The sequence below is a fragment of the Lygodium microphyllum genome, chromosome 30 (assembly GCF_053477565.2).
Source record: "Lygodium microphyllum isolate KBCC chromosome 30, Lygodium_microphyllum_v1.1.10, whole genome shotgun sequence".
Classification (NCBI taxonomy): domain Eukaryota; kingdom Viridiplantae; phylum Streptophyta; class Polypodiopsida; order Schizaeales; family Lygodiaceae; genus Lygodium; species Lygodium microphyllum.
In genome coordinates, this window is record NC_141164.1 from 70,248,331 (window position 1) to 70,274,242 (window position 25,912).

Here is a 25,912-nt window from a genome sequence, read left to right on the forward strand (position 1 = left end):
AGTATCTGTTCAGATATTAAGCCCAAACAAACTCAGCCAAGAATTAGAGACAATCCAGCTCTTAAGGATATGAAACCACCTGAATCTAGTGGAGAACGAAAAAATAGAAACAAAGATATCAATTCACACTTTGCTCAGAAAATTGGAAAAGACCAACATAGACTAAAGCATATGCCTCTAGAGTATCAAATGCTTAACATCACAACATTAAGAACTTAGCTATTGGCACTATTGAAATTTTTGGTAATGCCCTGTGGTCTTAAAACTCATCAAGGGATTGAGATTACAACTCAAACCAGAGCCTTGCTGGTTCTCGCCCTCCATAAGGGTGAACCTTCTTATATGGGAGATCAAATGTACCAAAGCAGTGATCAGCCGCCTTAGGTAGCGCACATGTACTTCGGGTGAAGAGTAATTGAGGTGACCTTGGGGATGGCATCTTGCCTCATTCCCGTCCAGCTGTGAAGAGTTGCAAATCTTCTTATGTTTATCTAGATTCTATTGCCAATTCATTCATGGTTATGCCCAACTAATTATTCCCATGATCGATCAACCTAAAAGAAACAAGAAAGTATTCCAACAGAGTACAATCTATCAAGAAAGTTTTAGATAGCTTAAGGTGGCTGTTGCTACAGCTCCATTTTAGAATATTATGAATTCCAATCAACCCTTCGTGTTTGAAACAATGAAAGTAATCTTGCAATAGGTGCAGTCTTGTGACAAATACCATTTGAAAATAACAAAGAGATGGGGTATGATAAAATTATGTCAATTATTAGAGTAAGTTGTATGCCCTTATACATGCTTTGAAGAAATGGTGATACTATTTATAATGTGCCAAAGTTATACTAGTGTCTCATCAAGAAACCATTAAGTGGCTTATTAATCAAAGAAATTTGAAGGGTGAAAAGGCTAAAAAGACCAAACTACTTTAAGAGTTTGACTACGATTTAAGATATGGAAAAGGAGAATGTTGTAGTTTGTGTCCCAAGAGAGAGAAAATTGCAAGAATGAATACTCTATGAATGTTAAGTCCATGCGTGGAACAGCCAAAGAGTTATGATATTTGAGACAATGTAGCCGAATGTAATAAATATCCGGTCAATAAAGTTGAAAGATAAAAGACAAAAGGACTTCTCTATTCATTGATAAGTTCTTCAATGAAATGGGAGGGATTTCTTTTGCTATCTAAGACAAAGAGGGAACACTATTCTATGTGGGTAATTATGGATAGATTGTTTGTTAATTGATTTCACTAACCACCAAAAATAGCAAATGCCAAAAATAGTAACCCCGAAAAACAGTAAGTGAAAGCCGGCATTACAAAATAGCAAGAAGAGATAAGGATGGAAGCTATATGAAATATAGCTTAAAATTTGGAGAGATTGAAGGCGCTCGCATCTCTTTAAATTATATCTCTATTTAGTTTTTGTCTCTTGACTACTCCACAATATCATAGAGTTAGTTCAAAAATATCCATAACACAAAGAGAATATGTATTGTACAATTGAAGCAATGAAATCACTCTTGCACAAATTGCATAAAACTTGTAGGTAAAACTAAAATGTCCAACAAGCTCGTATGCATTAAGTTGTCTTGCAATTTTAATAGATGAATCTTGTGCATGAATTTTGATATCCTATAGGCAAGCCACCTTGGTGAAGACGACCCAAGTATCGAGTCGAGTTAGGCCATGAACACATGAAAGATGGAAGCCTAAGTCCAAAGCATGGAAGAGTTTTGATATAGAGTGTAAAGATGGATGGTCAGAAAACAATGGCAAAGTGCCAACACCACAAATAGGCATTGACGACATGTTAGTTACAGTGAATATACCCTCTTGAGCGTGGAGACCCTAGAGCCAATCACCCCAATGAATCATGTGACTAATAGCATCGGTATCAATGAGACAAGGTGAAACCGGTTTATGACTCACATAAAGCGGTAGTTCCTTCAATTAATACTTGGTCTTTTCACATACACACTCAAATAGAGACCTCACTCCCTTGCTCAACACCAGATTGGCCCCGAAGACCGGCGCCCCTCTCGGTATTTCTTTATCAATTAAAAGATGGAAGGTTACACAAAAAAAGAAATGTTCCAAAGTACAAAACTCGTGAACAGTTAGCTTTCATCTTTTCGAAGTAAATTTCACTTGCATAAGGATAGTACAACATATCTAGAACAACATCCCTTTTGGAGTAAATTTCAAGTGCATAAGGACAGTACAACATATCCAGAACATCATCCCAAGTAGAAAAACACTTTCTATGAGCATAACGGAATAATTTAAGTGCAGAATTGCAATCTGCAAAACTTTGTATTACTATTTTTCACCTGTTTCTTGACCTTTTTCAGCCTTATTCCATTCCAGTTCTGTTCCATATTAGTTGGATTACAAACCCTTTAACCCTGGCATCATTCCAGCAGTAAAACAGTCCCACAAACAGCACTAAATCAAAGCTGAAAACCTTGTTCTTGTGTGGCGTGGTTAACACTTTCTTTAGTTCCTGCATTGGAGGAGCAATTAGTTGCTCCTGAACCTGAACAGTGAGGCTCTTGCCTCAGCAGAAGAAGAAAGAAAACATAGAAGTGTACATTTGATCAAATCAGCCCATCATGCAGAGCATTTCCTTTGAGAATCAAGAGAGGGTTGACCAGAGGGAGCAAGCTCTACCTCCGTACATGAGTTAGAGACGAAGAAGTACTCTTCATAGCTGATGTACTTGCAGCTGCCCTTAGCCCCTTGAAAACTTCACGCTCAGATTTGCCCCTCCTGTCTATTACGTTTTTTAAAAAATGCTCTCTCTCTCTCTCTCTCTCTCTCTCTCTCTCTCGGGAATTTGTGTCCAAATTGTGACACATGGCATGCATGTAACAATTTTCCCGTTTCAACCTTCTGGTCTAAAATTCTCCATGATTGGTGCAAAATTTGACCTCGGCACAAACCAAAGAATTAATCCTCGTGCAAAAACAAAGATAATGACGTGAACAGATTTTGGGATCCAAAAATAGTAACTCCCTAAATTTTAGGGATGGAGACCCTTGCATTCCTCAAGTTGTTCTAAGCATTTTTTATCATTGCAACCACGTCAAAAAGTGTAATGTGGCTCAGTTGCGGCGACTTTTATTCCGTGGGCATTCTCACATGTGCATCTTCTGTCTTGGCCAGGCTCATTGTCCTGCACCATCTCCAATGGGTAAGCACACAGTCCCAACCCACTGGCATTCTATTCTTCAGTGCCCATTTAATCCGGTCCCAAGGCTCAGACCAACCATTAGTCCAATTTGTCCCAATGGCTGCCTCTTCTGGCCATGCAAAGATCTCGGCTTAATCCAAGAGAATTTTGGGGGTAAAAAGCAACAACAACTAAGGAATATAAAACAAAATATTTATAGAAGTAAATAAGGAAAGCAATTGCAAAAAGTATCACCACCTGGTGATATTCCCGCCTCTTGAAAGAAGCAAGCGACGTTCATTGCATGCCACACATGCTAACGGATGACACAGGACGATAACAAGATTCTCCATGTTATTAGTGCGATCGTATGTATAACTTGCTAACAGATGACACGGGGCGATGGTAGGAGTTTCTCCACTACCATTTGTGCCATTGCAAGTTCAAGTCTCATATAGGGGAAGGATCACATCCTATATCCAACTATGGTTACTAGGAGTCTTTCTAATATACATGTTTCCGGATGCAACACAGGGCGACAGCACGTATCCTCGAACTATTAGTGTCACAACATCTATAATCATTCAACTGAAGTGTAACAAATACAACTTCAAAGCACTGAGATTTCATTTAATGATACACATGTTAGTGCTAAGTGTAAATCATACATTGTGCATTATTCAATGAGATGCAGTATTCAATTGTGAAATAGAGAATGTACATTGCTTCAAAAAGCATTCTAAGTCATCGTAGATTCCAACAAGAAAGCTTCTCGGTAAGGTTGCAATAAATGAGGCGAATATGCTAATTCAATCTCTTCCATAAATTTGGCATCCATTGGTGAATAGTTCTCGAACTTCACCAAAAATCTTCTTATAACTCTACCTTTCACTTTTCTATCCTTATGTGCCAGGATATGCTTAGGAACTAGAATCTCATCTAATTTCTCTACTTTAGGTTGTTTCTCTTAAACCATATATTTTGGCACTTCACCAATGAAAGGCTTCAATAAGCTCATTTGGAATGCATTATGAATTTTTCAATTCTTTGGCAATTTCAGCCTATATACCACGTCATTGATCTTCTCTGAGACTTGAAAAGGGCCATAGTAATGGATACTCAGCTTTGGAAACAAAAGTTTCTTGCCCTTCTGTTTTCTCAAAACCTGTTAAAAATGCAATAAGACCCAATCATCCTTTTTGAACAAGAGTTCTTGACGATGACTATCAGCAGCTCTTTTCTGTTTAGCTTGTGACTTTTCTAAGGCATACTTGACCTTTTTATATGCTTCTTCCCAATCTTTTACATAATGATTTGCTTCAAAAATGTTATCTTTTGTTTGTTAAATGGGAGTAGTTTCTTTTCACTTTTCACAATCTCAAAAGGTGCTTTGCTAGCAGATGAGTGCAGTGAATTATTATATTCATACTGAACCAATGGCAAGTAGTGTTCCCAAGAAGTCTTATGGTCTGAAACATAACACTTCAGTAGATCTAAAACAGTCGAATATGCTTCTTCAAATTGTCCATCAATTTGTGGATGGAAAGAAGATGAAAATTTCAGTGTAGTGCCCACGCTTTCAAGCAATGCTTTCCAAAACAAGCTAGTCATTCTTAGGTCCCTATCATTGACAATTGACCGTAGCATTCCATGGTACTTGAAGATATTATGCATAATTACCTTTACCATGTGTTCTGACTTAACCTTTTTCCATACAGGAATGAAATGTGCATGTTTGTTGAATTTGCAAATGATAGTCTAGATTCCATCATTCCCTAAAGAAGTTCTTGGAAGATAAAAAATGAAATTCATGGCAATACATCCCCATGCCCTTTCTGGAATAGGCAATGGTTGCAATAACCTTGGTGCCTTTTGTCTATCAAATTTGACCTTTTGACATACAAGGCAAGATCTAACATATGCATCAACATTAGATCTCAAGGATGGCTAATAGAAAAAAGTCTCTTCTGCTTTGGTCGAAACCGGTCTATGATTCACATAAAGTGGTAGTTCCTTCAATTAATACCTTTCACGCACACACACAAACAGAGACCTCGGTCCCTTGCTCAACACCAGATTGGCCCCAAAGACTGGCGCCCTCTCGGTATTTCTTTATCAATTAAAAGATGGAAAGTTACAAAAATGAAATGTTCCAAAATACATAACCTGTAAACAGTTGGTTTTCATATTTTCTGAGTAAATCCCAGCTGCATAAGGACAATATAGCTTGACTAGAACAAGATCCCTTTTAGGAAAGCATTTAATGTGACCTTAACTCAATGATTCATGTGTAGAATTGCAGTCTGCAGAACTCTTTATTTACTGTTCTTACTGTCCAGCATATCCAGAACATCCCTTTTAGGAAAGCATTTTCTGTGACCATAACTCAATCCCTTTTAGGAAAGCATTTTCTGTGACCATAACTCAATGATTCATGTGCATAATTGTAGTCTACAGAGCTTTGTATTTACTGTTTTTATTGTCCAACATATCCAGAACAACATCCCTTTTAGGAAAGCATTTTCTGTGACCATAACTCAATGATTCATGTGTAGTAAAACAGCCCCACAAACTGTACTAATCCTCTAAGAATAGAGAGAGAGTTGACCAGAGGGAGCAAGCTCTACCTTCGTACATGAGTCAGAGATGAAGAAGTACTCTTCATAGCTGATGTACTTGCAACAATCTGCCCTCAGCTCCTCCAAACTTTATTCTTAGATCTGTCCCTTATGCCTATTACGTTTTTTTTAAAATGCTCTCTCTCTTTTGGGAATTTGTGCCACATGGCATAAATGTAACAATTTTCCCGTTTAAACTTTTCAGTCTATAATTCTCCATGATCGGTGCAAAATTGACCTCAGCACAGACTAGAGATTTAATCCTTATGCAAAAACAAAGATAATGACACGAACAAATTCTGGGGTCCAAAAATAGTAACTCTCTAAATTTTAGGGATGGTGACCTCTGCGTTTCTCAAGTTGTTCTGAGGAACTTTTATCATTGCAACCACATCAAAAAGTGTAATATGGCTCAGTTATGGTGACTTTTATTCCGTGAGCATTCTCACATGTGCATCTTCTCTGTCTTGGCTAGGCTCATTGTTCTGCACCATCTCCAGTGGCTAAGCACACAGTCCCAAACCACCGGCATTCTATTCTTCAGTGCCCATTCAATATGGAACCGGTCCTAAGGCTTAGACAAACCATTAGTCCAATTTGTCCCAATGATTGTCTGTTCTGGCCATGCAAAGATCCTTGCTTAATCCAAGAGAATTCCAGGGGTAAAAAGTAACAACAACTAAAGAAAAGAAAAATAAAATATTTATATAAGTAAATAAGGAAAGCAATTGCAAAAAGTATCACCACCTGGTGACATACTCCCCTCTTGAAAGAAGCAAGCGATCTCGATTGCATGCCACACATGCTAACGGATGACACAGGATGATAACAAGATTCTCCATGTTATTAGTGCGATCGTATGTATCACTTGCTAACAGATGACACGGGGCGATGGTAAGAGTTTCTCCACTACCATTTGTGCCATTGCAAGTTCAAGTCTCACATAGGGGAAGGATCACATCCTATATCCAACTATGGTTACTAGGAGCCTTTCTAATATACATGTTTCCGGATGCAACACAGGGCGACAGCACGTATCCTCGAACTATTAGTGTCACAACATCTATAATCATTCAACTGAAGTGTAACAAATACAACTTCAAAGCACTGAGATTTCATTTAATGATACACATGTTAGTGCTAAGTGTAAATCATACATTGTGCATTATTCAATGAGATGCAGTATTCAATTGTAAAATAGAGAATGTACATTGCTTCAAAAAGCATTCTAAGTCATCGTAGATTCCAACAAGAAAGCTTCTCGGTAAGGTTGCAATAAATGAGGCGAATATGCTAATTCAATCTCTTCCATAAATTTGGCATCCATTGGTGAATAGTTCTCGAACTTCACCAAAAATCTTCTTATAACTCTACCTTTCACTTTTCTATCCTTATGAGCCAGGATATGCTTAGGAACTAGAATCTCATCTAATTTCTCTACTTTAGGTTGTTTCTCTTAAACCATATATTCTGGCACTTCACCAATGAAAGGCTTCAATAAGCTCATTTGGAATGCATTATGAATTTTTCAATTCTTTGGCAATTTCAGCCTATATACCACGTCATTGATCTTCTCTGAGACTTGAAAAGGGCCATAGTAATGGATACTCAGCTTTGGAAACAAAAGTTCCTTGCCCTTCTGTTTTCTCAAACGTGCCTTTTCAAAATGCAATAAGACCCAATCATCTTTTTTGAACAAGAGTTCCCGATGATGACTATCAATAGCTCTTTTTTGTTTAGCTTGTGACTTTTCTAAGGTATAATTGACCTTTTTATATGCTTCTTCCTAATCTTTTACATAACGATTTGCTTAAAAAATGTTATCTTTTGTCTGCAAAAGGGGAGGCAATTTCTTTTCACCTTCCACAATCTCAAAAGGTGCTTTGCGAGTAGATGAGGGCACTATATTATTGTATGCATACTCAACCAATGGCAAGTAGTGTTCCCAAGAAGTCTTATGTTATGAAACATAACACTTCAGTAGATCTAAAACAGTCGAATTGGATGGAAAGAAGATGAAAATTTTCAGCGTAGTGCCCATGTTTTCAAACAATGCTTTCCAAAATAAGCTAGTCATTCTTGGGTCCCTATCATTGACAATTGACCGTAGCATTCCATCATCCATGGTACTTTAAAATATTATGCATAAATATCTTTATCATGTGTTATGACTTAATCTTTTTTCTTACAGGAATGAAATGTGCCTACTTGCTGAATTTGCAAATGATAGTCCAGATTCCATCATTTCCTGAAGAAGTTCTTGGAAGATAAAAAATGAAATCCATGGCAATACTTTTCCATGGCCTTTTTGGAATAGGGAGTGGTTGCAATAATCTTGGTGCCTTCTGTCTATCAAATTTGACCTTTTGGCATACAAGGCAAGATCTGACATATGTATCAACATTAGATCTCAAGGTTGGTCAATAGAAGAAAGTCTCTACCACTTTGACTGTAGCATCAATACCACGATGTCTTTCATAAGGTGGAGCATGACTTTGTAATAAAACTTTTGGCCTTAGTTGTTTTGTAACGCATAGTCTTCTGTGCATCATGATAAAGGCTTCTTTGAACACATAATGATTATGATGTTGGCCATTGATCAACTGTTCATAGATTTCAGAGAAATCTTTGTCATCAGCATACTACTCTTTCATATCATCAAATTCATGGTGATAAGAAATTGAAATAGCAGACACCTGTGGTTTGCGAGATAAAGCATCTGCAACTACATTCTTCTTGCCTTTCACATGCGCTATGTGAAAATGAAACATCGATAGGAAATTTTCCCAATGCATGTGTTTCTTTGACAATTTAGCCTGTGTGAGAAAGTATCTAAGTGTTTGATGATCCGTTTGCACTACAAAATCAACACCAAGCAAATAGTTTTTCCAACTAGAAAGTGCATGGATCATAGCCAATAACTGGTTTTCATAAATTTGGTAAGTTTTTTCAATGATAGAAAGTACTCTACTCTCGTATGCCACACTTGGTTATTCCGCATTAATATAGCACCAATGCTGTTTCCACATGCATCACATTGCACTATGAATGGCTTAGACAGATCTGGCTAAATAAGTACTGGATCTGTAGTTATTTTTCCCTTTAAACATCTAAATGCTGATTTCTCTTTGTCAGTCCATTGCCATTTGACATCCTTCTTTTCAAGCGCATGTAAAGGAGAAGCAATCTCTGCAAAGTGTCTTACAAATCTTCTGTAGTAGGGGCATAGGCCAAGGAAACTGCGGATATCATGAACGGTTTTCAAGTCTGGCCAAGATACAATTGCTTCTATCTTTGCAGGATCCATCTTTACACCATCTTTAGAAACTATGTGCCCAAGGAAGTGAATCTCTTCCAAAAAGAATTCACTCTTCTTGCCATTAATGAGCAATCTGTTATGCTTAAGCTCATTAAAGACTGTAACTAAGTGTTTTCTATGCTCCTCTTCATTCGTTGAAAAGAGAATCATATCATCAAAGAATGTGCCAACAAAACATTGATAAGGGCGGAAAATTCTATCCATCATCCTGTTAAACGTGGCAGGAGCATTGGTCAACCCAAACGGCATGATAAAAAATTCATAGGGACCAAATGTCGTTCTAAAAGCAGTCTTATGGATATCCTCTGGTCTGATTCTGATCTGATGGTATCCACTTTTCAAATCTATCTTGCTAAACATTCTTGCTCCTTGTAATCGATCAAGAATGTCATCTATCCTCGGAATCGGAAACCTATTCTTGATCGTGTCTTTATTCAAGGCTCTGTAGTCAATACACATTTGCCAAGAGCCATCCTTTTTCTGAACTAGCAACACAGGTGAACAAAACGGAGAACTATTGGGCTGAATTAGTCCCTTCTCTAAAAGCTCATTAACATGTGTCATAATCTCTTTCTATTGCGTTGCATTGACCCTGTACGGTGGCCTATTGGAAAAACTAGTCCCTGGAATAAGATCTATGGTCTGATCTTGAGGCCTCTCAGGGGGTAACTCTCTTGGTAACGAATTTGAGAAACAATCACTAAATTTATGTAAGAAAGCCCTTCTACTTTTATCTAGTACAGACATATTACTATCAACTTCATTAATTGCCTTTGCAAAAACCAAGAATGCAGAAATATGATTTTTCATTACGAAAGTAATTGCAGAAACAGAAACAATTGGGATAGGCTTTCCTTTAAGCTTCACATCTAACACATGAGTCTTGCTCCTATGTACAAGAGTAATCGTTCTGTTGTAAGTATACAAGATAGTATGCTTCCTGTGGCACCATGGAATACCCAACAGAACATCATAGCCCTCTAAAGGCATAATATGGAACTCCTTTGTGTACACATAGCTCTGGATGTGCATACGGAGTTTGCCAAGAATGGGGGTGACAGGTTTAGTATGTATTAGGCATGCCAAATCAGCTTGTCCAATTGGTCCCATTTCCTTGAGATGTATACCCAGCTTAGTTGCCAATGTCGGTGAGATAAAGTTTGCATGAGCTCCAGGATCAAAGAAAATAAGCATTGTGGAATCTTTGATCTTTCCCCAAGCTCTACACAATTCTGTAGCATCATCAGCTGATTGATCTCCCACCATATCAGGCACTAAGCCAATGTTGGGCTTCTTTTTACTTGGCGCATCTTTATCCTCCGCATCTTTAGAAGATTGTTGTGGGCAATTAGAAGTAATATGGCCTTTTTGTTAGTGTAGACGTGTGGACCCATCTAACCAGGCAGTCCATCATCAATGTCCACATGTGTTGAGCTTGTCATCTGCTCAAGGATTTTTCTTTTCTTTCCTGTTCTATTTTTATAGGGGTTAGAACCACTTTTTACACACCTCTATGTATTCATATACAATCTTTCAGATATTTAGGGATTTTCCTTTGTATCTTTATTTTGTCTCGCAGACTTTTCTAACTGTCTCACACTAACAGGAACTCCTAGAATAGTTGCCTAGCAAGTCAGCAGAACAAGGTCACTAGAACTCCCATCTAAAATAGGTCTTTTAGTACCTCACAATGCTGATATAGGAGGCAATGACTACTCAGACCTCCCCTTGACATATAGAACATATAAAGCATTTCCTAGCCATCATTAAAGCTTTTCTTTCTTCAAATGATTTGCCAAAAAGTGGCTTGTTCTGTCCTTTGCCCTGTTTAAAAAGAAGTTTGAGGTTGCTGCTGAAATCTTTTTTTCCAAAAAGACTTATTTGTAAAGCTGGTCTTTTATGGAAATTGCTTTTTTTTCTTGGCAAGATCTTGCTTAAACTGAGAATCCTTCTTTTCATTGCCTTTAAAGCTGTTAGCTTTTTCTTTCAACAATGCATTTGCCACACCAGCATTTTCAATTAACTGTACCATATTTGTAACCCTAGTCTTGGTACAATAATCCTTGTTGGCTTCGGGCAAACCGCAACAGTACTTTTCAATTTGTTCCGACAGGGGCATTGTCGTGTAAGAACTCACGGGGAAAAGTGCTTCCTAAAATTTCTTATTATACTCTTCTAAATCCACACAATTTGCTGCGTCCAATTTATGCCATGCAGTCATGACATCTACTTCAAACGTATTAGTTGACCATGAGGCTGTAATCAACTGTTTGAAATGGACCCAAGTGGCAGGTGAATATCCTTGCATCAACAATATGTTCCACCATTGCAAAGCATTACCTTTCAAAAAAGTTGCAGCCTTCCGCACCTTAGAAGTCTCAGTAAAATTTCCTCCAGTGTAAGCTGCATCAAACTGCTGTATAAATGTTAAAGCTTTCAGCTTATCTTGCATACCACTGAAGGTTTCAAACTTTTATGCTTGACCACCCTCTTTATAGTCTTTAGGCTTTGCATTTTTTGGTGTTAGGTTGTCATAGACAGGTGGCTGTAAAAAGGGGAGTCCCTTAGGTGCATTATCAACATCATTTCACCTGTCTTAGCTGCCATATGGCCACTAGGCTGAGAAAAACCAGCTGCTGCATTTTGTACTCCATGCATCAAATAAGGACTCTGCAAAGTCTAATAATCGGGCTATAGACCAATATTAGCATAAAGTGGGTTCACTGACTCAATAGGCATCATTCCTAGTGGCCCTCTAGGCAAGTATCCTTGATAACCAGTGGGTAATCTAGCCATTGCTTGAAAAACTGACCCACCACCAAAGAAACCAGGATAGATAGGAAACTGAGGAGGAGAGGAGGAATAGTCTGCTGTGCCTCTCGTGCATTACTGCCTTGACCATTCATTCCTTGGTCCTGTGCTTGTGCTTCTTGTTGCATTGGACTTGTCTCCATGTTTGGTGTCTTTTCCACATGCACACGCACATTAGAGGTTTGCCTTTTTGAGCGCTCCATGGTATGATGTGATGACTCAGCCTGAGAATCCTCATTATGTGACTTCAAAAATTTTTGCATTTGAGGATTCTTTGCAAGCTGTTAGAAAGAGCCAATCATACTGAGGAGTTGTGCCATAAACAAGTCCTCGTGTTCTTGCTACTCATCTTGTGGTTCAATCTCGGTTCTAGAGGTGCTGACACCTGTGCACCAATACTCTCTCTTCGGTGTCTACGAGCAGAAGAAGAACTCTCTTCTTTGTGAGGCAGTTTTCCTTTGCCTTTGTCCATGTTTGCCATCTCTCTAGTCCTGTATCTAGCAAATACTGTACCCAAGAAAATTCTCGTAGTCTGTCTCACTTGTAATCTCTGTAAAACATGTGTGTGGCCTTTTCACCTAAAACTGTCCGAGCTTAAATTCTTACAAAAAAGAATTTAAATCCCGGGGATGGAACTATGAAACCGGTCTATGACTCACATAAAAGTGGTAGTTCCTTCAATTAATACATGGTCTTTTCACGTACACACACAAATAGAGACTTCACTCTCGCTCAACACCAGATTGGCCCCGAAGACCGGCACCCCGGCACCCCTCTTGATATTTTTTTATCAATTAAAAGATGGAAGGTTACAAAAAAAAAAGAAATGTTCCAAAGTACAAAACCTGTGAATAGTTGACTTTCATATTTTCTGAGTAAATTTCAGCTGCATAAGGACAGTACAGCATATCCAAAATAACATCCCTTTCTGAGTAAATTTCAAGTGCATAAGGACAGTACAGCATATCCAGAACATCATCCCAAGTAGGAAAGCGCTTTCTATGAGCATAACTAAATAATTCAAGTGCAGAATTGCAATCTGCAGAACTCTGTATTTACTGTTTTTCACCTGTTTCTTGACCTTTTCTCAGCCTTATTTCATTCCAGTTCTGTTCCGTATTAGTTGCTCTACAAACCCTTTAACCCTGGCATCATTTCAGCAGTGAAACAGTTCCACAAACAGCACTAAATCAAAGCTGAAAACCTTGTTCTTGTGTGGCGTGGTTAACACTTTCTTTAGTTCCTGCATTGGAGGAGCAATTAGTTGCTCCTGAACCTGAACAGTGAGGCTCTTGCCTCAGCAGAAGAAGAAAGAAAACATAGAAGTGTACATTTGATTAAATCAGCCCATCATGCAGAGCATTTCCTTTGAGAATCAAGAGAGGGTTGACCAGAGGGAGCAAGCTCTACCTCCTTACATGAGTTAGAGACAAAGAAGTACTCTCCATAGCTGATGTACTTGCAGCAATCTGCCGTCAGCCCTTGAAAACTTCACGCTTAGATTTGCCCCTCTTGCCTATTACACTTATAAAAAAAAAATACTCTCTCTTTTGGAAATTTGTGCCTAAATTGTGACACATGGCATACATGTAACAATTTTCCCGTTGAAACCTTCTGGTCTAAAATTCTCCATGATCGGTGCAAAATTTGACCTTGTGATAGACCAAAAAATTAATCCTCTTGCAAAAATAAAGATAATGACACAAATAGATTCTGGGGTCCAAAAATAGTAACCCTCTAAATTTTAGGGATGGAGATCCTTGCATTCCTCAAGTTGTTCTGAGCAACTTTTATCATTGCAACCACATCAAAAAGTGTAATGTGGCTTAGTTGCGGTGACTTTTATTCCGTGGGCATTCTCACATGTGCATCTTTTGTCTTGGGTAGGCTCATTGTCCTGCACCATCTCCAGTGGCTAAGCACAAAGTCCCAACCCACTAGCATTCTATTCTTCAATGCCCATTCAATCCGGTCTGAAGGCTCAGACCAACCATTAGTCCAGTTTGTCCCAATGGCTGCCTCTCGTGGCCATGCAAAGATCTCGGCTTAATCCAAGAGAACTGTGGGGGTAAAAAGCAATAGCTACTAAAGAAAAGAAAAATAAAATATTTATATAAGTAAATAAGGAAAGCAATTGCAAAAAGTATCACCACCTGGTGACACGAGGCATCTAAAGAAGAAATATTGAAAGGAGACTTCTCCAACCTATGGATGTGAAGGAATATTGACTATGTTCTAATTGCATAAGTAGAGGTAGAAGAATATTTTTCCAATAAATGTGACCAAAAAGAATTTTACTTCAACATCTTTAAAAAACAAGACCACCAAGTCGAATAATATAATTTTTGGACACATCAAAGCTGAAGAAAGAAATTTGAGGTAAAGGTCCCAAATTTTTCTAGAACGTTGAAGTAAACTTTGAGAAATTCAATGAAATGTTCACTGATTAATGCTGAATGTCACACCTAAACCTGAATTGAGCCTATATTCGAAAGACCTTGCATTATAAGTGGGTAAGAGAGTGTTAAATGAGTTAAGGATATCCACCCAAAAAGAAACCATATTTATATTAAGTGTAAAATTGAATAGAGGCTCGTTCTTTTGTGCACAAACTTGAGAGCCCTTGCTTCCATATTCTTTCCTTCTTGTCCTCGGCATAGCCAACTTGAGAGAGAGAGAGAGAGAGAGAGAGAGAGAGAGAGAGAGGCATAAATAGTTATATTTTTCACAACAAACTTGATTGGTATTTCCTCTAATCAGTGTCACTTTGCTCCCTTGTGCCTTTGCCAATTATCTCTCACATAAGCACTGACCCTTCGTGCGACAAAACTGATTGGATTATTCTCTAATTGATTCTTTTTTATTCCTTACTGCATTTTCCATCAGTTGCTCTCACCAACCATGGCATTTCACATGACAAAGACTGATTGGAAATCTCATGGATGCTCTTCAAAATTTGAAATGGTGCCCCACATGGTACTAAACCAGCATTTACAAAAGCCCTTACAAAGCTTATAACTATTTTGAACACCTTGCATACAAAATTGCCCTGCAAGGCCTCCCAACTCTCCAAACCTACCAATTTGCCTACTTGACTACATCTTAATGTTATCATACTTGCCAGTATACATTCCCCCAAAATATATTTTCCATTGCAAACCTCGGACAAAAGGCTGAAAACCAGCAGCTTAGTTCCTTTGCATTTCAAGACTTACCCAACATTGAACGGTGAAACCCTACCAAAGTATCCTGAAAGTGCCGAAGATTGCAGAATACATGGCTATCCATAAGCAACTTGTTGCATATTACTTCTTAGTGGAGAAACATAATGCTGAACTGGAAGTCCCTATACATTCGGCACTACTCATGCTGATGCATAAAATGCCTTTGACTAAGTAGACTGCCCATGAGCCTCAGTAGCCTATTTAGAATATGAAGAAACCTTTTTCCTTTTGAGATCGAGAATTGACTACATAAATCTAGCAAACCAAGGTTGCCAAATAAGTTGTTCAATGTCATAACAGTACCTTCCAGCTATGCTCTGAACATTACATTGTCATCCTTATTGTTTGGAATGTTTCCATGTAAATGTGCAATTGTATTTCCATACTATCTACCTGAGCCATCAAATTTGATGTGCCTCATAGGTAGCAACTGTATCCTGGCAATTAAATTCAGCCTCTTACTGTGTAATTCTAATACAACTTTTACTGTGCAGGTTTATGTCTGGAATGTCGATACACAGCCAAACTGCCAAGTTGTTGTTGGTGCTAGCGTGTCCAAGCCAGATCTGGTTGGTTTTCATTAGATCTCTAGATGTTATCACAAGCTTTTTTTTCGGTGTGTGCAGTAGGTAATTGAGTGGAATTTACTGGTATGCCCTTAATTGTCTCTTTATAGTTGCCACTTGGAAGTTGACGGGTGGCCTAACTCAAGCTGGCAGGCAGCTTTTGTTATTTTTGATTTTTACAAGCAGGAATGACATTGAGTTGAGGTACTATATGCAATGTTGTGGCCTTTACATGGCTAACCTGGCCTTTGCCTGTGCCTGGTTAGGCATGTCTTTGCTAGCATCATTACCATGACAATAGTCATTGTGTAGTTTATTTGACAGTTTTGAATAGCACATGTTCACTACTTGTACAGTCTTTGTTTTGCAGAATTATTTTGTGTTAACCTGTTATCTGTGGCCTATTTTGTGAACAATGTAATCAATGCGTAATCATTCTTCTAATTTGGTCATATTTCTTGTAGACATTGACTGGGCATACAGAGAATGCAGAGTTTGCTCTTGCCCTAAGTCCAGCAGCACCTCATGTTCTCTCAGGAGGTGCCTATACTTGTCATGCTTTGTTTCTTTTTCCCATTGTTCTTGGCAGAATATCATGTAGCCAGTATTTATCAATGAAATGAAGTGCCTGCCCTTGTGTTTGTGTTAGGCAAGGACAAATGTGTTTTGCTCTGGAGCATAGAAGACTTCACAACATCAGCAAAAGACCCCTCGCCAGCTAAGCCTGTGACTCCAACAGGGGGGAAACAGAAAAGTGGAGGCGCATCTCACACATCTTTGTCAGATGCGACTAAGGTTTCTCCTCGTGGGGTTTTTAGGGGCCACACAGAAACTGTGGAGGATGTGCAATTTCACCCATCAAGGTTGTGTGCTTAAGACTATCTTGAAGATTATCAGCAAAACAATAAGAGTGGGACCTTGTTACTAAACAAGTAAAACAATCCTGTTAACAGTGACCAAGAATTCTGTAGCGTGGGAGATGATTCTTGCCTGATATTGTGGGATGCTCGTTCTGGAAATGATCCGGCTGTTAAGGTACTTTATTTCGTAATTATCTAGCTCAAAAGCTAGAAAAAAGATAATTTCTTTTACGCATATATTCAAGTTTAATTAGGAGTTGTTGGCTATGTTGTTTTTCTTTGAAATCCCAGGTCCAGAAAGCACATGAAGCAGACCTTCATTGTGTCGATTGGAATTCACTTGATGACAATCTTCTACTGACAGGGTACCATTCTGATTGGTCTGCTTTACTTTGGTCAAATATTTATTTCATAAGATGTTTTAATATTGAAACAGCAATTCCTGTTTTAGAACTGATTGAATAACTTCTACTGACCACACAGCTCAGCTGATAACTCCATCAAAATGTTTGATCGCCGAAAGCTGTCTGCAAGTGGCCAAGGGATTCCTGTGCATAGGTTTCAGGGTCACTCCTCAGCTGTGTTGTGTGTACAGGTAAGAAATATTATTTGAAATGAGGTAGAAATTATAAGGTCTTACAAGTGCTTCAATCTTGTGTTTATGTGCAAAACTAACATATTTAGACTACCCTTCATAAAACATGCTTCCCAGGTTTGGTAATGCAAACAGTTCTGGCTATGACATTTTGCCCCTCCTCCTGTAGAAAGGTTGTGCAGTAATTCTTCTTTTAGTTTCTTTTACTCAACTGATGCCCTTTCAGTGGGCATTAACATCTTTCGCATGAAACAAATGGTCGCTTGATTAAGATGGGCCAAAATAAATATGAGACCGTTGGCTACAGGGACCACAGAAGGGTTTGATTTGAAGGTCAAAGACTGGTGGCTATATAAGTGACATCTATTAGCTATACCCCTTCCATGTTGTTTCCTACTACTTGGTCTTAGACTTCAGCAGTTATGTGGACCTTAAGCAATATCAGGGAGAAGGGTACACCTAGATTCAAAGGAGGAAACCAGCTAACTTCTTCCAAGGACAAAGTTCTTAAGTAAATCTTGATTTCGTGTGTATTGTAGGTTATTAATAGGAGATGAGTGTTAAGAGATAAGTGTCCATGCATTAGTCAACATCTTTGGAACATAAACATAGCTATAGAAGAATTGGGATAGTTTATTTGCTTTACCTACTTTGTCTTCAACTCAGAAAAGATTGGGCATGGGCACATTTTTTTTGGCAAAATCTTGGTAAAATGGCCCAAGTTTCTTTGAAAGCCTCTAAAATAGCTAATAGGAAGATATGCGTGTGAGATTTATGCCATTGTGCAGTAACAAATACGACCAATCGTGGTTGCCTCCTTATATAATTTCCTGCATGTCTTAATCCATATATTGTACGACCTTCAACATACGGTTATAACTTCCCTAAATAAAGAGTTGCTAACAACAGCTGTACAGCGCCTTGAACAGTTAACAAATGGCTAGAGATATAGTGAATATCTTGTATTCTACAATCTAATTTTCTAGGCTTTGTTGAAATTAAAATACAGATATCACTTTTTTAAAGCCATACCTAAGCTTATTTGAGTCCTCATGGGTTGTTTGTGAGCTGAGATACGCTTTGCAAAGCCATCTTTTGTTGAATGCTTTTAGGAATAATTTGGGTTGTCGTGGGTATAAAGGTGATCTTATAATCTCACAACATTATTCATATTCCCTATAGTGGTGCCCTGAACGGAAGTCAGTGTTCGGCAGTGCTGCAGAAGATGGATTTGTAAACTTGTGGGACTTTGAGAAGGTAAAATTGCGGTTTTTATAGAATATGTTGTGCTTTTCTTTTTGCTAGATGCTGCATTTTTGTCATGCTGCAATCTCTGTTTTCTTTTGGTGACTTTTGAATGACATAGAGGTGATTTCCTGGTTGTATTTGCAATAATATTCGTTTCTTAATGTTGCTAGTCTTAAGATCTATCTGGCAAGTTTTTAATATGAGTTTGATTGTTTTCTTGCTGCCCACAATGTGGGTTCAAGATATATCGTAGTCATGTGGGAGAGTGGAGGAATTACAGTTACAGGGTATATGTGCTATTAGATAATGTTTAGGAGTTGCTGTTATTCCTTTGGTATCGGCCATCAAGTGTTTACACTCATGATGAAAATAGAAGCAATTATTTTGGTCTCGGAACTACTGAATAGTAATAAAATGTGCCCAGTGTTAAATTTGGGTTATTTTTGTGTCCAGAATGGGATAGAATGCTAAGCAGCTGGTTAGAGTCCTTAGTTTGAGCTTAGAAAGAATATTTTCATCATGCTTACATGCAGTGAGCTGCTCCTGAAGGTTGCTCTGGGGGGTGTGTACTCAGTGTAAAATTGCACATGCTCCTGATGCTGGCCCAGCCATACATAGGTTGACTCTTTATTGTTACTGTAGGAGGCTGTATAGGAGGACCTTAAAAGAGCCACCCATTCGAAACTCAAGTACAGTTTCTCATTGTTCTGCAGCCCTTGGCCGCATCTGTGCATCTGTAGCAAGTTGCATTTGGTCCTCAGCTCATCTATGTTCAAATAATAAACCAAGTTGCATTTGGTCCTCAGCTCATCTATGATCGAATATTAAACCATCTGCCTCAAGGGAAATCTTCTTAAAGAAAGAGGCAGATAAGAATGACCAATTAAAGTGATAGACATCATCTCATGAGATACTTTGTTGGTTGGAAAAGAAAGTCAAGCTGGCAACATGGCAAGCAGTTTGCTGAAGGTGAGCCTTCTGGTGGATGTCCTCTCGTGGTAAATGATGATTTGGTATATCTTTGAAGGGCTATAGGCTCATCTTGACTATCAAAAGTCACAGAGATGGGCGTGACCAGCATAGGCCTTGATGACCCTGATGATTTGGAGGGGGTGATGTGGCTGTTTATGTGGCAGAATGCAAGGCAACTTGGTGGGCAGGTAGGGGTGATGTGGTGCTTGAACTTGACACATGGGGGATCTGACCAGTACTTAGGCTGGGAGCCATCTGGTTGGCTGAGTGCAGGTCAGAGAGCCTACAAAAGGCTGCCCCAGTGCACACAGTTAAATCACCTTTGCATTCTCTGGCTTCCCAGCCCTGCTTTCTCATTTCAGACCCTGATTCTGAGAGTCCCTGCTGTTTACAGTGGACTGCCAATCGTGCATTCTTATTTGCTGTGGGATCTCAGGCATGATGATTTTTCTGAAAAGATTGCATCGTAGCATTTTATCTGTTGCAAGGTGGGTTTTGCTGGCTTAGTTGTCACAGCTTTTATGTCAGTAGCAATGCCTAAAAGTTTCAAAGATATTCTATTGCCTTCTTGTAATCTTAATTAGAAATAGAGGTATGGATGCAGACAATGGAGCAAATGTTAATAGAGAAGGCTGCCATAGGAGCCAATGTTGAGAAACAACTGATTCAGGTCACTGATTTAGGTAGATAACATGGTGTAGAGTTCCTGCTCCTCTTCTCAAGATTCACACTTCAGTGATTCTTGTGAAGTCAACTCATGGCTTGATGGTAGCCTCCTAAAGGATGCGTTGGGCAGTTAGAACCCCCTTGGTTTCTTATGAGACGATCCAGAAGAGTCCATCCCCAAGGATCAGCCAATCATTGCTGAGGCACTTGTTCACTTTGGATGCACAGCTCTCTCTATCACAACCTTGAGCCTAGACAAGCTACCAGACTGAGCCGTCGAGAATTAACATACTCGCCACAGGCCATGGTTTACTGCAGCATTTCATTAGTTCTTGGAGCATGGGCTGGACATGTGCAGATTACTACCCTTCCAGTACGATGAGGGCTCCCTATACTTCCAGTAGGAGACGAACAATGTTTTGAGGATGTCTCCACTATAGAGACTCTCTTTAGGATCTGGACACAGATTACTCTCTCCATCGGAGATGTGAGAAACTATTAGGGCGAGTCTAAGCAGATGAGAAGGAGAGATGCTTTTATGCAGATATGGAACTTTAGTACTTATTTCTATTAGCAGCTCACATGGTTTATATTACAGCCCATGAGATTGGTTGTTCACTTACAGCCCATGAGATTGGTGGTTCACTCAACCATTGTATTTATGTACTCAGAAGTTCTTCACAAGACTTTTTGTACCTTGTATTTTATCTCTAGTTTTTTCGGAGGTTTTCTTAATAGAACATCCTACTCCTTTGGTGACATTGTAATCTTTGAAGAGGCCTCCCAAGGTATGTTAATGTCTCTATCCATCTGATGCTTGCCCAAAGTATGGTTGATTTTTGACCTCAAAGGATGGTGGAAAAGAAGTGGCTATCTCAGCTGCTCTTCACACACAGTCTTATAGGCTCTCATCATTATACTAGTTGTTCCGAGCATCAGCTCGGAGGGAGCTTGTTGTGTGGGGGGTGAGTCCTGGAAGGCTGTACCTGCTGCTGCATGTAAGGCTTCACTGAAATGTCGTATGAGCTCAGGTAGTGGGATGGTGGGGGTCATCATCATATAGTGACTTGAAGATCTCTTCTGAGGAGATACTTGTAGTCTACCTGGAAAAGAAGTATATTGGGTGCGTGTAAGCTGTATTGGAAGTCTCCCCTGTGTGAATCAGAAATCTGATGTAAATGACAGGTAAGCATGACCCAATGGAACTCCAATAGGGGGCGTGGGAGATTGTGAGATCATGGATATGGAGAGTAAGCATGAGGAAGTATATAGTTCATTGTGGTAGCACTTTGTGAGTGAGGGGAGCACGTGAATGATCTTTACAACGGCTATTTGGCCATGCCATTGCGTATGGATAATCCATGAGCCGTGCCCATCTCAATAAGGCATCTCCCATACTGTGCATTCTACACATCAGGTGAGGTATGCTCCATTCTCAGGTCTATCAAATCGTGTTCTGTAACATCTTCTCCGATGCATCTAAAAAGGACAAATGCTGATAAGATGTTCTGGAGTTAAAAAGTCCCCCTGTCAAATGACATTACTCTTGCTCAAAAACCTCAACACCTTCACCCCCATATATCTCACATACTTATCTTGATAGGCTGTTTGGATCATCAGGTACAACTCCTCTCTAAATAGGATTGCTATACCACTAGAGCCACAGGTGCCATGCATGGTACATGTCTCTAAATGTGGATCTTGATGCGTCTTTGAATAAAAGATAATATCCTGACCTTTGAAAGTCTCCTCAAATTTAGCAACATCAAGTTGTAGTGTGCCATTACAGTTCCACACGACTAGTTTCAGATTTGTCCCATAGGTATTGCACCATCATTTGACACATTTCTTCAAATTAGGACTCTTCCAGCTTCGTAAAAAGGCAGCTTACCTTCTTCACTAGTTTCCTTAATTCTTGGCATACATTCCTTCAGTAGGTGTAAGGTCATCTCATAGGAATACATTGATTCCCTTCAATGTTGTTGTTGTGCCAAGTAGTCTCTCTTAGCCTTCATTTGTCAGAGTGCAGCGAATGCGGATACATATGGACAAGATTGAAAGACAATGAATACGAGAGAAAGGGAGAGAGAAAAGAGACAGAAGAACACAGAAATTTGCAGTCAATGAATGCTGAAATGAAGAGGGCAGATGTACAAGGGCTGTTGGTGTATCTCCTCAAGCCAAATCTCTCCCACATACCTGAAAACGAACTGAAGAGGGCAGGCTGAAATGGGCTATAAATAGCTAGCAAACAATGGGAGAAATATGGCAGGTCGGCCAGCCAAATCTGGTTGACTGCTTCTAAATCTGGCCAACTGCCACTAAAACTGGTTGACTGCTACTAAATCTGGCCAAATGCCACTAAAACTGGCGGACTGGACAGCTGCATCAAATGCAGTAAACTCAGCCTGCTTGCATGGCAGTGTTGTGCCCATGAAACCTGCTCGGATACTGGCGACTGTTGGAAATAATGCCCAAACAACTGAGAGGAAATGCGCAAGTCCCTCTGACAAAAGTGATTGCACCAACTATATCTTGACAAATGCTAGTCCAGGGGACGACTAATCTCTAACACCTCCTTTGAGATCTTGGACGTGGCATAAGGCTTAGGGAGTTGGAGTGTTGTTGGATAACAATCCAAGGAAGCGCTTTCATAAACAAATCTGCAAGATTATTCTCTCTTGTAGCAGACCACATCAATAGTTCCATCTAAGTGTTAGCAGATATGTTCGCTCATGTGTGAGTCTGTGCATGCAGAGGCTGGGCACATTATTTAGGATATTTAGGTATTTTTATTTGTGTCATTTTGTGGTCATATTGGGCATTTTTTGCTAGACGACCTGATCAATTTGAGGACATATTTTTGTCTTATTTATTGAGGCTCTTCCTCCTCAGTTAGTTAGTCACTCATCATTACTTGTGGATTTGTTGGGGAGAGGAGCTTGTGCCGGTGCCCACGCGGCCAGTGATTACTTGTGGATTTGTTGGGGAGACGAGCTTGTGCCGGTGCTCACGCGGCCAGTGACTCACTATTGTATGCGATTGTCTTGTGTTGGATATATAGATTCCATTTCCCTAGCATACATTTGAGTTCTCATCTGTATTGTGTTCTTCAGTGTTCTTTCTTTCCCTTTCTCTTTTGTCCAGTGTTTCAACAGTTTATTATAGCATAAATTTACGCTTCCTTTGCTGCTCCACTTTTGACATGGTATCGGAGCTTAGGTTCTATGCTCCTGTCGTATTTTCTTTGCTGATTTCAGGATTGTTTTGACCATTACTGATCAGGCGACTGCTGCTCCAACCAGGTGTTCTGTTTTACTTGCGTTTTTATTGACGTCAGCATCCGTACAGCCTGCATCAACCCCTTTACTACCTGTGTGCTAGTTCCAACTTACGTTTTGGTGTTTCTGCATCTCCTCTTGGCTGGGTGACTACATTAACAAGCCGTTTTTGCTGTTTCGGGCAGTTTTTGGCTGTTTTTTTGACTTTTCGTAGCAGTTTTTTTCCTTGTTTTGGTCAAATTTTGATGAATATTGCATGTGAACTCTCATTTTCTCTGGTCTGTGCTTGTGGTGTGGTTGTGTTCCATCTCCAAATACCTTCTTTTATCTACTTCTCTTCTAAATCCTATACAGATAGCTTCTCCATGCATATCCACTGATGATAAGTTACATGGACTTGATTATCTCACATGGAGTGCTGTGATGAAGGCTTGGTTTATACAGAAGCGGTTATGGTATATGGTTTGCGGAGCTATTTATCGTTCTCAGCGGCCTTCTCTTGTTCTAGTTGATTTTGATAAAGACAACCATGGGAAAGCGGTGCTTACATCGGATGATGCATATGCTTACTCGGCCTTGCTTCGATGTATTTCCAAAGAAGTGCTACTGGTGGTTACCTCTTGTAGGACATCTTCTGAAGTATAGACAAAGTTGCAGCTGATGTACGCGGCACCTTTCGCTACGAGGGCAGTTATACTCTACGGACAACTCCAACAAATTTTATTCGAGGCTAAAGATACAATCCAGTCTTTTCTACTTTGTGACCCACATCCAAGAACAGCTTCGGCAAATGCAGTCCGTCCTTCTAGAGGCTCATCTTATTGGTATTGTATTCTTCAAACTCCCTCCGGCGTTTGATGGAGTGGCGAATGCTTTGAGGGCGTAGACATCATCGACTCTTGTCAGTTTTACACATATGACCTTGATGTTGCTTGAGCATGAGGCATCATTGCTGTTACAAGGGCGGCTTTCATCAGGTTCCAGTGAGGCTCTTGCAGCTTCAGAGAGGGGTTCGAAGAAGAAGAAGTTGAACACCTTAGTGTTACCACTGTAAAAAGAAAGGTCATTTACGGTAGGATTGCAAAGAGTTAGCGGCTTCCAGGAAGAAGGAGAATAAGACAAAGTGGGATGTGGACTCCTCCGATGAGTCATCATTTGCCTTAGACTCAGACTCTGATCCTCCGACCAAGGAGAAGTCTAAGGCACAGAAAGAATTAGCTTCTTCGGATACCAGGAAGGGATTGATAGCCCCTTCCTCAACTATTGTCTAGTGGTGGTGATGACGGCATCCCTCACGACTCTACAGTGCCAAAGAGGGAGTGAGAGAGGGTGGTGAGATGGGGTAGCCACACCTCATCTATACATCTATAAAGATGCACAAGATTCAGAGAGGGACTTGCGTGACGCATTTGATTGAAGTCTGGCAGGTTCAAATACTGGAGCTTGGATTGACATCTAGGTTCATGATGGGCTGTTTCTTTGACAGAGAGCGGGTTTGGTTCCTAGTCATGAGCTCACATGAGAGGACACTTAGGTGGTTTGGCCAAAGGCAGGGAATCCATGGTCATGTATATTTTAGAGGCATTTTTGACAGGATGGTAATGTATGCTATTGAGAGACATTGGGATAGACACAGAGATATGCTATGATCTATCCTATTTTTAGGAGTTGATATGATCCACATCGACATCAGGTTCTCCTCGAGGCACCTTGGAGGTGGCTTGATCACCCACTGCTTGGGTATCCATGGTTCTACTTCGTGGTTCTATGTTGTATGGTTTATGATTCACTATCATTGTACCATTAAAATGTATCAGATCACCCATAATACGAGAGAGGGTGTTAGCAAATATGTCCGCTTATGTATGAGTCTGTGCATGCAGAGATTGGGCACATTATTTAGGATATTTAGGCATTTTTATTTGTCATATTATGGTCATATTGGGCAGTTATTGTTGGTCGATCTGATAATTTTGAGGACATATTTTTATCCTATTTATTCAGGCTCTTTCTCCTCAGTCAGTCAGTCACTCATCATTACTTGTGGATCTTCTGGTGGGGACGTGAAATTTTATTATTACTTAGCATTTGATTAAAAGTTAATCAAATGCGTTAATGTCACTTGCACATGTGAGGTGCAAATTAATTATTTCAGAGTGTGGGACTTAGGACCCCAAGATATGAATTGGTGCCAAAGGCAAAAGTTGTAATAAGTTATACTTGACAAGTACTAGATGGTACTAGTTGGTGTGAGGTTTTGGTCTAGACCAATTTATTGGCCACTAATGTTAGTGGTGACATTAGAGACTAGGCATTAATTGATTAATTAATGGCGGTCTAAGGGCTAATAATTGCTCAAGGATGCTTGGAAGACAAATTGACTCAGTCAAATTAATTATTGATTAGTGGAATTAATTTTTTGAGTTTTAGAATAATTATTAACTTAATTTTTAAAAGCAATAATTTGAAATTAATTTAATAAGTTGGATAGTGTTGAAAAATGGGATTAGAAGGTCGCCACTTGGCGAAACTTAGCCATGCAAGTGGGAAAAACGTTTTTAAGAGCTGATGGG

The 25,912-nt window shown here is 39.5% G+C and overlaps 1 protein-coding gene and 2 pseudogenes across 1 annotated transcript in view; 1 reads left to right on the forward strand and 2 right to left on the reverse strand.

Moving 5' to 3' along the window:
* The window catches only part of FVE (Transducin family protein / WD-40 repeat family protein), a 67,881-nt gene that overhangs the window by 18,219 nt on the left and 23,750 nt on the right, over nt 1-25,912 (forward strand). The window contains exons 7-13 of the mRNA XM_087672350.1: nt 15,646-15,720; nt 16,182-16,257; nt 16,367-16,580; nt 16,671-16,752; nt 16,869-16,942; nt 17,061-17,172; nt 18,355-18,429. Of these exons, the coding sequence (XP_087528476.1) occupies nt 15,646-15,720; nt 16,182-16,257; nt 16,367-16,580; nt 16,671-16,752; nt 16,869-16,942; nt 17,061-17,172; nt 18,355-18,429 (708 nt within the window). The remainder of the gene's footprint in view (nt 1-15,645; nt 15,721-16,181; nt 16,258-16,366; nt 16,581-16,670; nt 16,753-16,868; nt 16,943-17,060; nt 17,173-18,354; nt 18,430-25,912) is intronic.
* On the reverse strand, nt 11,014-11,774 carry LOC148009980 (uncharacterized; annotated as a pseudogene).
* LOC148009981 (uncharacterized) lies at nt 11,808-12,399 on the reverse strand (annotated as a pseudogene).